This window comes from Microcaecilia unicolor, chromosome 5 (assembly GCF_901765095.1).
Source record: "Microcaecilia unicolor chromosome 5, aMicUni1.1, whole genome shotgun sequence".
Classification (NCBI taxonomy): domain Eukaryota; kingdom Metazoa; phylum Chordata; class Amphibia; order Gymnophiona; family Siphonopidae; genus Microcaecilia; species Microcaecilia unicolor.
This window is the reverse complement of record NC_044035.1, coordinates 281,661,938-281,675,684: the sequence shown is the minus strand read 5'-3', so window position 1 is coordinate 281,675,684 and position 13,747 is coordinate 281,661,938. Positions and strand designations below refer to the sequence as shown.

Below are 13,747 nucleotides of genomic sequence, written 5' to 3'. Positions count from 1 at the left end.
CTTGAACCATGGACACCAGGGACAGAAGGTTGTCCGCCCTTGTCTCGGGAAGATAAGCTCGAGCTGTTTGAGTGTTCAACAGGGCTCCAATGAATTCCAATGTTTGGACTGGGGTGAGATGGGACTTGGGATAATTTATGATGAACCCCAGTAGCTCTAGCACCTGAATAGTCATTCGCATGGACTCCGGAGCACCCTCCTTCGAGGTGCTCTTCACCAGTCAATCATCAAGATAAGGAAACACATGCACTCCCAGTCTCCGCAGCGATGCTGCGACTACTGCTAGGCATCTGGTAAACACTCTGGGCACAGATGCCAGGCCAAAAGGCAGTATACGGTATTGAAAGTGCTGTGTTCCCAGCCAAAATTGAAGATACTTCCTGTCAGCTGGAAGTATTGAGATGTGTGTATAAGCATCCTTTAAGTCCAGAGAACATAGCCAATCATTTTCCTGAATCATGGGAAGAAGGGTGCCTAGGGAAACTATCCTGAACTTTTCTCGGACAAGAAATTTGTTCAGGGCCCTTAGGTCTAGGATGGGACGCATCCCCCCTTTTTCTTGTGCACAAGGAAGTACCTGGGTTAGAATCCCAACTCTTCTTCTCCTGGTGGAATGGGTCCAACCGCTTGGGCCTTCAGAAGGGTAGAGAGTTCCTCTGCAAGTACCTGTTTAACTGTAAGAATGAGCTCCCGGTGGACAATTTGGAGGTTTGGATTCCAGATTGAGGGTGTTTCCTGACCAGACTATTTGAAGAACACATCGGTCGTAGGTTATGAGAGGACACCTTTGGTGAAAAAATATCAACCTCCCTCCAACCGGCAAGTCGTCCGGCACGGACACTTTTACTGAGGCTATGCTGAACTGGAGCCAGTCAAAAGCCCGTCCCTTGCTTTTGCTAGGGAGCCGCAGAGGCCTTAGGCGCACACTGTTTACGAGAACGAGCGCGCTGGGACTGAGCCTGGACAGGCTGCCGAGAAGCAGGAGTGTACCTACACCTATCATAGGAATAGGGAGCACTCCTCTTCCCTCCAAAAATCCTCCTAGATGAGGAGGTAGTAGCAGAAGACGCCCGGCGGGAGAGAGAATCCATAGCATCAGTGTGCTTCTTGAGCTGGTCAACTAGATCCTCTACTTTCTCACCAAAAATGTTATCCCCCGGCAAGGAACATCCACCATCCGCTGCTGGACCGAATGATCCAGGTTAGAGACACGCAGCCATGAGAGTCTGCGCATCATTATACCTTGGTCATCGATCCTGGATGCTACATCAAAAGTGTCGAACATAGCCTTGACCAGGATTTTTCGACACGCCTTCTGCTGCCTGACCACCTGGCGAAAAGGCTCAGCCTGCTCCGGAGGGAGCGTATCAACCAAGCTAGACAGTTACCTCACCGAGTTCCGCAAGTGGATGCTCGTGAAGAGCTGGTATGTTTGGATTTTGGCAGCGAGCCTAGTGGCCTGATATGCCTTCCTCCCAAAAGAATCCAAGGTTCTAGATGCCTCACTGCTCCCAGCACGAGTTGGTCGTTCCGCAGCCATTACCTTTGCTCCCGACGTCGATGTGTCCCTTGATGTCGATGTCGATGCCACCGACCTCTGTACCGAAGTCGACGTCAAAGGACTGGACCGAGCCCCAAAAAGCTTCTCTTGTTTGGCTTCTTGAAACACTTGGGTCCGTTTCTTCATGTGAAGATACAGACTGCAAGCGGCTGGGCTATGGTTGGGCCCAAGGCACTGGATACACCAAGCGTGGGTATCGATACCCGAGATGGTCCGGTTGCACTGAGTACGTTTGAATCCGCTGGGTGTCTTGGATGACATGGAAGGAAAAACGGCTTCGGTGAAATTAAATGATGCAATCGTGCCAAAAGAGTAAAGGGCACAAAAGGGGGCAAAACCCGACCGCTTCGACAAGAAAGAAAACTTAGAAAGTGCCAAAAACTAAGAAAAAAATACCGGGTTTTTTTTTTTACTATTTAAAGAAGAACGAATAACAATATAAGAAAAGAAAAAAATATAAAAAGAATCGTCAAGACTCTTTCCTGGGCCAGCGAAGTGAACAGGGAAAAACCTATTCACCTCACCATGGACAAGAAAAAACTGAGCGGGAACGCTCACGTGACGGGCGGGAAGTTGTCCGCGCATGTGCGGTTTGTACGGTTTGTGTGCTAGAAGGCTCTGGCAAAACTTTTTAAATTTTGCTGTAGAAAAATTTGCCGTTTTCTGGGCCGCCATGGATGCCGACCAACATGTGAGAACAAGCAGCCTGCTTGTCCTTGGAGAATAGTTTGTTCACACAGTTACCATACAGGCAATATTTAAACTTTACACTTAGCATTCCAATTGAATGCCAGCTGTGGCATTTAGATGTATCCTCTAATATTCAGTGATGACTGATATCTGAATATTGGTGTTAAATATTTGGGTATGGCAGTGACCTAAGTTTTCTGGATAGTTATGCAGATACTGGTGATGAATATTGACGGTCTCTGGATAAATACCAGCTCTGCCTCTGGACCACTCCAGTGATAAGGCACTGTCAGGATAGCATGGAGAGGTCTGCAGTGATTTTCAGTAGCACTATCCAAATAGGGTTAGATTCTATATATGGCACCTTAAATATTGGCGCTGAAAAAAATATGCCTAAATTAGGCGCAGTTTATAGAATATGCCTAGTACACATCTGTCTAACTACATTTAGTTACGGGCATTTTTGCCAAGTAAGACTTGGTGTAAATGCCTACGCTTAAGTTAGACACAGAGCAGGTGTATTCTGTAACAGCAAACATACGGGTCCTTTTACAAAGCTGCGGCAAAAGGGAGACTGCGCTGGCATTGGCGTATGTTTCTGACATGCACTGAGGCCCCCTTTTACCGCAGCAGGTAAAAGGCAGGTCTTTGTTTTTTTTTCAAGAAGTGGCCCTGTGGCAAGTTAAGCACATGCTGCATGGCCATTTCAGGGGGGGGGGGGGGGATTTACCGCCACTCATTGAAGTGGTGGTAACGTCCAAAACCGGTGATAACCAGGCAGCACACATCACTGCCTGATTACCGCTGGGTACACACCGGCGCTACAAAAATTGAAATATGTTTGCAGCGCAGGAAATGGTGCGCACTGGGGGAGGGAACTACCACCGGGTTGCTCCAATAGTCCAGCGGTACTTCCCTTTTAGCAAGCGGTAAGCTCGTGTTGGGCTTACCACTGCTTTCTAAAAGGGCCCCATAGTTTTTAGAAACACCCATGACCCACCCATTCCATGGCAATGGCCAAGCCCCCTTTTCCAATCTGCATCTTAGAATTTAAGCACATCACTTTACAGAATACACTTAGAAAGTTGTGGACGTAAATTCTAATTAATACCAATTAGTGTCAACAATTGATTAAATGGCAAGTATCAGTGCTGATTGGCTTCATAAGATAATTAAGTTGCATGCACTAAACAGAATACAAACTGATATGCACGTGCAACTCAAGTCGCACTATATAGAATCTGGGGGATAATGTCTCTACAAATCTGGATTTGACCCCAGTCAGCACTACTTATTTGGGTAGCAGCACTTGTTACCTGGACAAGTAGTTTTGAATATCAACATAATATTTACATGATATCATATCATTTAGACATTCCATAAAAAATGAAACATTTTCAGGTTATTATTGTGACTGTATAATGAAAAAAATGGCCTTTACCTCTGTATAAGACTGAGGGGAAAAAACAGCATGCACTGAAAGTCTGGATACCACAGAAGCAAAATTATTTCCTTTAGTGCACATATGTATCAATGTCCTATCCATTTATTTTAAAGGCTGAATGTTTTTCTTTACTCACCATGTACAGTCAAGACATATTCTGCACTGCTCTGACCAATTTTATTGGTAGCTTCACATCGATATGTACCATTGTCTGTTTTATTTAGGATATTAATGGTTAATTCTCTACCATTGACAGTCATTCTTTCTGGATCTGGCAGCTCTCCACCATCCTTTGTCCATAATACTGGTTTTGGTCTATGGGATGGAACCAAAACATAGTATCAGCTAAATATAACATAGTTCTGCTAACACAAAATTATAGAGAATGATTAGCGCCCGAACAGGAACATAGGGGATGATATTTAAAATAGGAAAAAAAAACCAAACAAAAAACTCTCATTGAAACTCTGGTGCAGCAATATGAATAAATGTTATTATAGTATAAATTTATATGCAGCAACATTTATCCATAGAAAAAAGGTGAAGGGTTGGGGCAGCATGGAGTCCACACAAAAGATATTTAGAGGGTGTTGAAATTCATAACTTCTATATAGTTTATTCAGATTTGATGTACTACTACTTCCAATAAAAATGATCACAGTAGTTTACAATAAACAGAAAAAAAGAACACCAATGGGAAATAGGAAAGACAACAATCAGGCAAAAGACAGTGCAACCACATCAGAACATCCATATGATGCACTGCTCTGCCAGCAAAATAGCAGACCTAACTTATGTGTTGAAGTGGAATATTTGCCACTTTCCCAGATATTTAGCACTGCTGAATATACATTCTAAAGTGTATTTCCCAATTAATATTATGTTCCCTAATTATAAATAGAGGGGTCATAATTCTAAACCACTTATGGGGACACTGGATGCATATGAGCCTTTTTTCGGAAATTTCTGGCACTTATACAGTTGTATAAGTTGCTATTTGGGACAGGATTAGAGTGGGCTAGAGTAGACCTACAACTGATGTGAAGTGTGGCAAAATTCAGCCCCTATCCATAAAGCTTAAGCGTTCAAGTCTGAGAATATATATAGCAGAAAAACATTTTATGGATTAGTTTTCTGTTTGACACAATGCCATCATTTTCAGAAGTTGTACTTAAATGCATAGCTCTGCTGGAAATCTGCGTAACTTTAAATATATAATGTTATCTATTTATAGCTGTATGTTAGTATCTTTAATATCTCTGAAGTCACGAGAACAACCAACAGATTGCCCCTTATATTATTTATTGGCAAACAGAGCAGACCACGAAAAAAATAAAAACTCTACCAGAACCAGACAAAACCGAACTCTCTATACCTGTTTGCTTCAATCAATTTGTCACTAATGAACGTTAATGCATTATCCCCTTATTTCTCATGCCTGAAATGTACTGTTTATCTAACTTATTTTACAATTTATTTTAACATTTATGAATTTTAAATGTATTACTACTTTGTATTTCTCTTTCCGGAAATGGCTATCACCATTACGGCATAATGTAAGCCACATTGAGCCTGCAAAAAAGTGGGAAAATGTGGGATACAAATGCAACAAACAAAGAAATGAATAAATAAATAAGAAAAATATTTCCTGTTAGAAGAATAGTAAGATATTTATTATTATGATGATTGTTTTATGTAAGGTGGTATATCCAATTGGAGGAATAAACATACTACTTAGCATTTCTTAGTGCTACTAGGTACACACTGTATTGTACAGATATAGACAATACCTGCTCCATGGTGCTTACAACATATATGAGGTACAGAGTCAAGACAGATTTGGGGCACACTTGCACGAAGGGTCCCTTTTACAAAGGGTCAGTAAGTCCAATGTGGGCTTACTGCACGCTAACCCATAACTACCGCCGGCTCAACGCGCCTTCTGGCAGAAATGGGTTCAAAGAAGGGTGACAAAAATAATTTAGGGGATGGAATTCCTCTCATATGAGGAAAGGCTTAAGAGGACTCTTGGAAAAGAGACAACTGAAGGGGAATATGATAGAAGTCTACAAAATGCTTACTGGTGTAGAATGGGTAAACGCAAATCGACTTTTTACTCTTCCAAAAAGTAAAAAGACTAGGAGACACTCAAGGAAGATACATGGAAATACTTTTAAAATGAACAGGAGCAAATATATTTTCACTCAAAGATTAGTTAAGCGCTGGAACTCATTGCCAGAGGATATGGTATCAGTGGTTAGTGTATTTGGGTTTAAAAAAAGCTTTAAAAAAAGTCCATAGTCTGCTACTGAAATAGACATGGGAGAAGCCACTGCTTAACCATGGGATCAGTAACATGAATGATGCTACTATTTGGAATTCGGTCAGGTACTTGTGACCTGAATTAGCCACTGTTGAAGCAGAATACTGGCTATATGGACCACTGGTCTGATCCAGTATGGCTATACTTATGTTCTTATTAGTGCCACTATTCTATAAATACTGGCATTCAACTGGCACCTAACTTTAGGTGCATTTACAGAATTGCCTTTGTTGTTTCTGGAAATTGCCTATGAAAAAGCTGTTCCAGTGAGTGAAGGATTTGGGATATAGAAACAATCTTGAAGCAGTAGGTCTATATCAAGAGCTGAACATGTCCAGAGCTGGACCAAGCTGCACCAGCTCCGAAGTTCATCCCAGGCACATGGTACCACACCATATCACAGTCTGGAATCTAAAATTTTTCTCACTGTATTGTTGAATGATTAGACTGAACAAGAGCACAGCATAAAAAAATGAAGGGAGTCAATTTTCAGGGTTACCAATTAGTGTATATTTTTTTTGAAATGTCAACCACAAATGCAGTTCTCAGGTCAACGGATATGATTATTTCCTGATGTGTCTAAACAAACACAGGAAAGACATATGTCTTTTCTTTCACTATCTCAGGAGGTGCAATTCCTGGTGCGGTGATGCCGATAAACACTATTCACTTTGAATGGGTTATGTCGGCATTGCTGCATGGGAATCGCTAACACGGTTCGTTAAAAGAGGCCCTAACTTTTTCTTTTTTCTTTATATCTAAGTATTTTCATCTCCTTTTGTAATATAGCTTTTAATTTTCTGGACAAAGTTGTTGCTTTGTGGTTATTTATAAACTCTACATAAGAAAATAAAAATAAATTTTAACCATGGGAGTTCAAAACTACGTGTATTCAGTTCAGATGAACTGAATACAGGTATTTACTGCTGCTGGCAACTACTGATACAACAGTGATATTTGGCTGCTATTCAGATAGCATCAGCAATTTACTTTAGGGCTGCTATTCAACAAACCCAAAGTAAATACTTAAGGGGCATATTCACTAAGCTGAACTAAGCAGCATTGAGTTTTAGCACGCGATAACCAGTAGTGTTAGCCCATGCTAATGTCTAGTACATATCAACTGAAGCCCAATACGTGGTTTTAAAACAATATATAACCCCTCCGAAGGGACACCACCTTGTAGTGGTGGAGGGGCTTCTGTGTTTCAATGACTCAGAGGGCTATGCTGAAGGGTTACCCATATCAGACAGGCCTCTGAGGAGAAACCAGACAGAGTGTCCCAAACTGGGAGAGTGGTAAGATGGCGACCTGAAGTTCGTATGCCCAATGGCCCAGCTGCCCTCTGAAGTTTCGTCTTCTTTACGTAAATTTCCTCTCTGCAATTGCAGTTATCTTAACTGAGAGGAAGGGGACAACTGGCGGTCAGCCGCCGATGGCCAGCGTTTTGTCCCCTGAGCAGCAAGTGTGGGACTGCGCGACAAACTGCCCACAGATGAAAGGGTTGGCGAGTCCTTTGATTAGCGCCGGCAAAGGAGCGTCGATGCTCTTGGACCTGGAAAAAACAACTCCATCGCTCCCGAATTATTCAACCACCATGTCCAAAGGAGTGGAGGAGTGAGTTAGAGGCATATGCTGAAACAGAGGACGTTTATAGCAGAACCCGAATCAGCAGAACCACTCCTAAACACCTAAGAGAAATCAACTTGGAGTTTTTGGCTCCCGTGGAGGTTACATTGAATACTATCTGAAAGGCGCCTCGGGACCTAACGGTGGCAGTAAATAATTTCGTTTCAGATATAATTTTATTAGAGAGTTACATGGGCAATTTAACTGAACCCTTTGAGAGTGAAAAATTGATATAACAAATAATTCTACACGAGCAAGAAGTGGTTATGATTTTGAAAATGATAATAGACCAGAAACTTTGAATAATAAAATGAATATTATTATAGATGATTAATATCGAGATTATTGTTTTTCCCAGAGTTCCGGGTATGACTCCTAAAGTTTTCCTCAGAAATATTTCCTCAATTATTACTTTAAAAGGAGTGAAGCCTGTGAAAACTGGGATTACTTTAATCAGTGGGATTTGAATTAGAGACTTAAGTATATGTATTGTTAAATAACTTCTGGTTTTTAAAAGAGAAAGAATGTAATCATATGCATTATTTCTAACTAATATTGGACAATAAGTATGTTTAAATTAAATGATTTGACTAAACACCGTATTGGCCTTGAAGAAGCCAACCAGATGATCAATGTGGAATAATGAATTAGATGAGTAATATCTGGGGATAATCAGGTTAATATCACTTTTTTTTTTCTGTTTACTGTTTAATTGATCTCCTTGTCTTGTTTCACTCTCCCTATTTAGTGGTCTAAGGAAGAGAATAGAATTACCTGACTGAAATAATTCCTATTTATTACTTTCTCTGTATTTCCGGCAAGTTGTTTTATCAGTTGTAAATATTTAAATGGTTATAAATAAAAAATTTAAAAAATAAAAATAAAAAAAAAAACAATATATAAGGTAACCTACCTCACACAATACTATCCAAAAAAAGTTCCTTTTAATGATATTTAAATATTTTTGTGGACCATCAGAATAGTGTGTGAAAATAATTTATCAAGGGGCCCTTTTACTAAGCTATGTAGGTGCCTGCGTGCGCCCAACATGTGCCAATTTGGAGTTACCGCCTGGCTACCGAATGGCCCGTTCTTTTCTGGAATGTGGTGAAAATTGGGAAGTAACTCTGACTTGATGTGCATAGGCGATTATCACACAGTTACAACGAGAGACCTTACCGCTAAGTCGATGGCAGGCGGTAAAGTGTCAGACCCAAAAGGGATATGCAGAAATTTTTATTTTGCCGCACATCCATTTTTGGCAACATTTTTTAAAACGCAATTTTTACAGGTGCGCTGAAAAATGGATCTGCGCGCACCCCAACCATGCGCCTCCACTATCGCAGGCCATTTTTCAGTGCACCTTAGTAAAAGGACCTCCAAGTGTGCGGCAAATCATTTGTATACCACACTTAGAGGTCCTTTTACTAAGTTGTAGCACAAAAGTGGCCTGCAGTAGCATGAGCACGTGTTTTTGGAGAGCGCCGGAACAGTTTGTACTGCGTCTGGGGAAAAAGGCTATTTTCAATTGGCCAGGAAAAGGGCCTGCAGTAAAATAGAAGCCAGTGCAAGCCTATTTACAACCTGAGCTCTTAACGCCACCCATTGATCTAGCGGTAAGGCCTCATGCGCTACATGTGGGGTGACTGATTGGCATGCACCAACTGCTGATTAATGCTGGAAACACCGTGTGTGATAGGAAATAAAAAAATAATGTGTCCCAGCGGTATGGGCGCACACCAAATCTAAAATTATCGCCAGGGGGGCATGCTAGACTGGCAGTAGTCTCATTTTTTAATCACTGCATGCGCATAGAGCCTACTGCGCCTTTGTAAAAGGGCCCCTTAAACTCCTCATTGGTCCATTTTGTTGCATATATAAAATTCAAATATAACACTTCAAATTTAATATTTAAAAAGTTGTTCAAGTTTCTGGTAGTCTTATATATAACAGAATACTTATCTGGGTATGTTTGCCAGATTCAATCGCTGCCTCTTCCAGGTAAAACCCAGAGAAAAAAGCATTCATATCCACAAGTCCGACATAGTACTATGTTTCGCTATCATAGCTGCTTCAGGGACTTCTTTGCTTTAGGGTGCTATTCACTGCCCAAGCAGTTTCAGCCTATGTGTGCATTTGTGGAATGCACACATAGGCTGAAACTGCTAAATAGGACCCTATCTATCATATTTGTTACTAATTTTTAGAATTGCAAACCACCTCGGTCTACCTGTTACTTCAGGCGGTATATCAAATTACTGTAAATAAATAAATAAATATGAATGCAGTTTTCTCTGAGTTCCGACTGTGAGAGGCCGCGATTGAATCTGGCAAACATACCTAGATAAGATGTGTTCTATTATATATGACTACCAGAAATTTGAATGATTTTTTTAATAATATTGAAGTGTTTATTTGAATTTTATATATACAACAAAATGGAAATGAGGAGTTTCACCTGCTGTTCTGATGGTCCACAAAAATATTTAAGTATCATTAAAAGGAACATTTTTTGGGATATTATAGTACATATTAAAAGAGCCTGTACAATAAAAGTCTGCCAAGCATTTATTAGCACAGGGTGAGGTGAGGTATGGATGGAGATGGGGCATGGATTGTACACTGCAGTCAGCGTGCAGTAGGTGGCCACATTACCAAGTGTGCAGTTAACGTAGGTTCGCCTAACACCACCTCAGTAGGTGGCATGAGGTGCATCCACATTTATATCACCTAAAAGTAAGACAGAAATTACAGGGAGATGCTGGGCATGCCTCCAACAGCTACTGCAGAGGCTTTGCTCATTACTTTTGGCTGATAACCCATCTTAACTGCAAACACCTAATGTTTTTTTTAGTAAACATGCCCCTATGTAATCTGTATATTGGCTGAATACTGGCACTCTAGGGATCATATATGATTTTTACCCTCGTTTTGCCTTAAATACGCCCCAGCCCAATACAGCTAATGCTGGGGTAGTTAGATGAATTTTTACCACAACACTAGCTAGATAGGAGCCAAATTTGGATGAATAACAGACTTAAATGTTCACTGGCCACTGGTGTACGTAGAAGTTCTTTCAAAAATGTGCCCCTATTGCTCAGTTAAGAGGTGATGCATTGAAATATACTATTAAAAGAATAACAAAGCAATTCTCTGTAAATGAAGATCAGAGTATTAGATCCCTTAATCCTTCCAACCAAAGGCATCCACAAACCCTTAAACAGAGCAGCAGCTTTGAGAATTATGCTGTTTTGACTTTTTCAGCCATCATTTCTTGAGAGGAGCTTTCATTTAGACCAATTCCATTCATCCGAAATTCAAGCAGCTGAACCAATTCTATAAGCTTCCATCAGGAGAAAGCACTAGGAAGCTTTTTGCAACATTAGCATACAGTATCTGGAAAATGAAATACCCTGGAAAATTCTGAGCTCCATAAATAGGGCTGGTGCAAATTATTTATGAGGCAATGAGCAGTCATTCAGCTTGGTTTTATTCACTAGAAAGGCAGAACTGGCCAATTAGACTGACAAATTTAGTCTTTTCCAGCAAATAAAGCAGAGATACATGGGAGCTGTGAGGCTATGCATGTAGTGTGAATTAATCCCAACACACAGAGGAAAATTTTAGTAGCTGTACTGAACCCAGGAAATACTGGAGTCTTTGGTGGTTGTGATACCTCTTGAAGGACCAGAAAACAAAGATGTTCTAGATGAACTTTTCAGACCTCATAGGCCACTGTTTGAGGCCCATGTAAGTGTTAAAATAAACTGCAGAGCACACAGAAAATCCATAGGTCAATATTCAAAGCAACTTAACAAGCCAGAAATAGCTCCTAGCCAGTTAAATCGTTTGTTTGGGGCAGCTGAAAATGTACGGTAAGCACCTAAAGCAAAACCAGCTATTTTGGGGGCATTGTGGGGGTGGGGTGGGGGCGAAGTTGACATTTAGCCATTTAAGTGCGAATATTCAGCACTTAACTGGCCAAGGTAATCGCATAAATAGGACAAAGTCAGTCCTAGCTTTATGCAATGCCCCATAGCCAATCAAGTGCTGAATACTGTACTTAACTGGCAATGCTTGAGATGGCTCCGCAAACCCGGAAATTCAATGCAAAAGCCTGGTCATGGCCTGGCATTGAATTTCTGGGCATAACGTGGGTGGAAGTCAGCAAAATGTTGAGTGCTGCTGGTTGAATATCTACATAGTGATATGTGGATTTGCACTGAAAAAGTATACTAATAAAGGGCAACCCTATAAACTGGAAGTTAACATTTATATGCCTTTCATGTCCTGGAACTGTACCAGGTTCAAAATAGAGAGTTGAACAGGGACATAAATCTTACCCGTCCCCACGGAAATCTTACCTGGCCCCACCTATCCCCGCAAAAATTTAACCTGTCCCAACCCAGTCCCGAAAGAATTTAATGGTACATAAAAAAAAAAGTGCGGTCAGCTCTCTCAGTCTCTCTCTGGGTTTGAGCTGCAGCACTGCAGGCAAGAAAGGAATGGAAGTTGGAACCTGGAACATTTTGGAGCACACATGTAAGACATCTCTGATTCACTGGCTCTATGTGCTGAGAGGTCGTCACATGCACGAACCAGTAGGTCAGGTTACATCTGATGCTTGTGCTTGTGTCAGAGCTGAGATCTGTGCATCAGCCCCGGAGCAGAGAGGATTAATAGTAACATAGTAAGTGACAGCGTATAAAAATCGGAACGGTCCATCCAGTCTGCCCATGATTAAATTAACAATGAATGTGATATTATATACTTGATTATGGTATTTCTGAGGCATTTCTGGGACGTAGACCACATAAGTCTGCCTGGCCCTGTCCTTATGTTTCAAATGCTGGAGTTGCCCTCTAAGCCCACTCCAGCGCATTCATCTTCTCATTTGTGGGACACAGACTGTAAAAAAAATCTGTCCAGCACTGTTCTCATGTTCCAGCCACTAAAGTTGCTGTCTAAGCCCTTTCCAGTCCATCCTAAACCAGATTGCTATATATAAGCCACAGACCGTACAAGTCTGCCTAGTATCGGCCCTGGTTCATCACAGCTGGAGTCGTCATCTAAGCATCACTCGACACATCCCACTGTGACCTGGGTTCAAAATGGTGGCTCTCATCTCTAGTGTTAGTATCATAGTACTATCACTTGAGGTCAATCTGGCCAATCAGACCCTTAGCGATAGTACTGTAAGACTACTGATAGGGGTCATATCTACCATTTTGAACTTGGGTGGGAGAGGGGAAGCACCAGAGGGCTTGGAATGTGAATTTGGGGATTGATGATTGTCTAGGCCAGTGGTTCCCAAACCTGGTCCTGGAGGCACCCCATCCAGTCAGGTTTTCAGGATACCCACAATGAATATTCATGAGAAAGACTTGCATGCACTGCCTCCACTGTATGCAAATCTATCTCATGAATATTCATTGTGGGTATCCTGAAAACTTGACTGGCTGGGGTGCCTCCAGGACCAGGTTTGGGAACCACTGGTCTAGGAAGTTGGATTATTTTTGTTTTCACCAGCAGCCATGGTTCATGCTGCCAATAATGTGGGTGTAAGGTGCATTTAAAGCTACCTTGTGATGCAGCATTCATTGCTCCCACACTATTGGCAGCCTTGTCAGCGAAGGATAATTTACTGCATACTAACTTCAAGTGCTGTCCATGTGCTCTCTCTGAACATATTCCACCCTGTGCACATCCCAAATCGTGCTAAGTAGTTAGCTTCGGATTTTTACCACACTGGTTGTTTTAGTGCAAGTTAGCAATTAGTCTCACCCATGCTAACAGTAAAAGCTCAATCCCAAGCTACTCAGCACACCTTAATAGTTATAATATATCTAAATAAGGCCTTTTGCATTTGCCTGGTAACCCACCCTTCTGTTTAATGATGTGTCCAGTGCTTTAAAAGAAAGGTTTTCTATTAGTCGTCATAATTATATTTCAGAAAGGTTTTCCATGCTTCCAACTATTCATGAAATGTGTGTTCCTCCTGCCTCTGATTTTATTTGTAAGGCTATTGGGTTTAAAGATTTATATGCGAGGTGGAAAAAATATCTACTTATCTTGGAAGAGGTATATTGATTGCTGGTAA

The 13,747-nt window shown here is 41.3% G+C and overlaps 1 protein-coding gene across 1 annotated transcript in view; it reads right to left on the bottom strand.

Annotated features, from left to right (window-relative positions):
- The window catches only part of CADM2 (cell adhesion molecule 2), a 1,618,262-nt gene that overhangs the window by 172,680 nt on the left and 1,431,835 nt on the right, over nucleotides 1-13,747 (bottom strand). Inside the window, exon 8 of the mRNA XM_030204240.1 lies at nucleotides 3,832-4,010. Within this exon, the coding sequence (XP_030060100.1) occupies nucleotides 3,832-4,010 (179 nt within the window). The remainder of the gene's footprint in view (nucleotides 1-3,831; nucleotides 4,011-13,747) is intronic.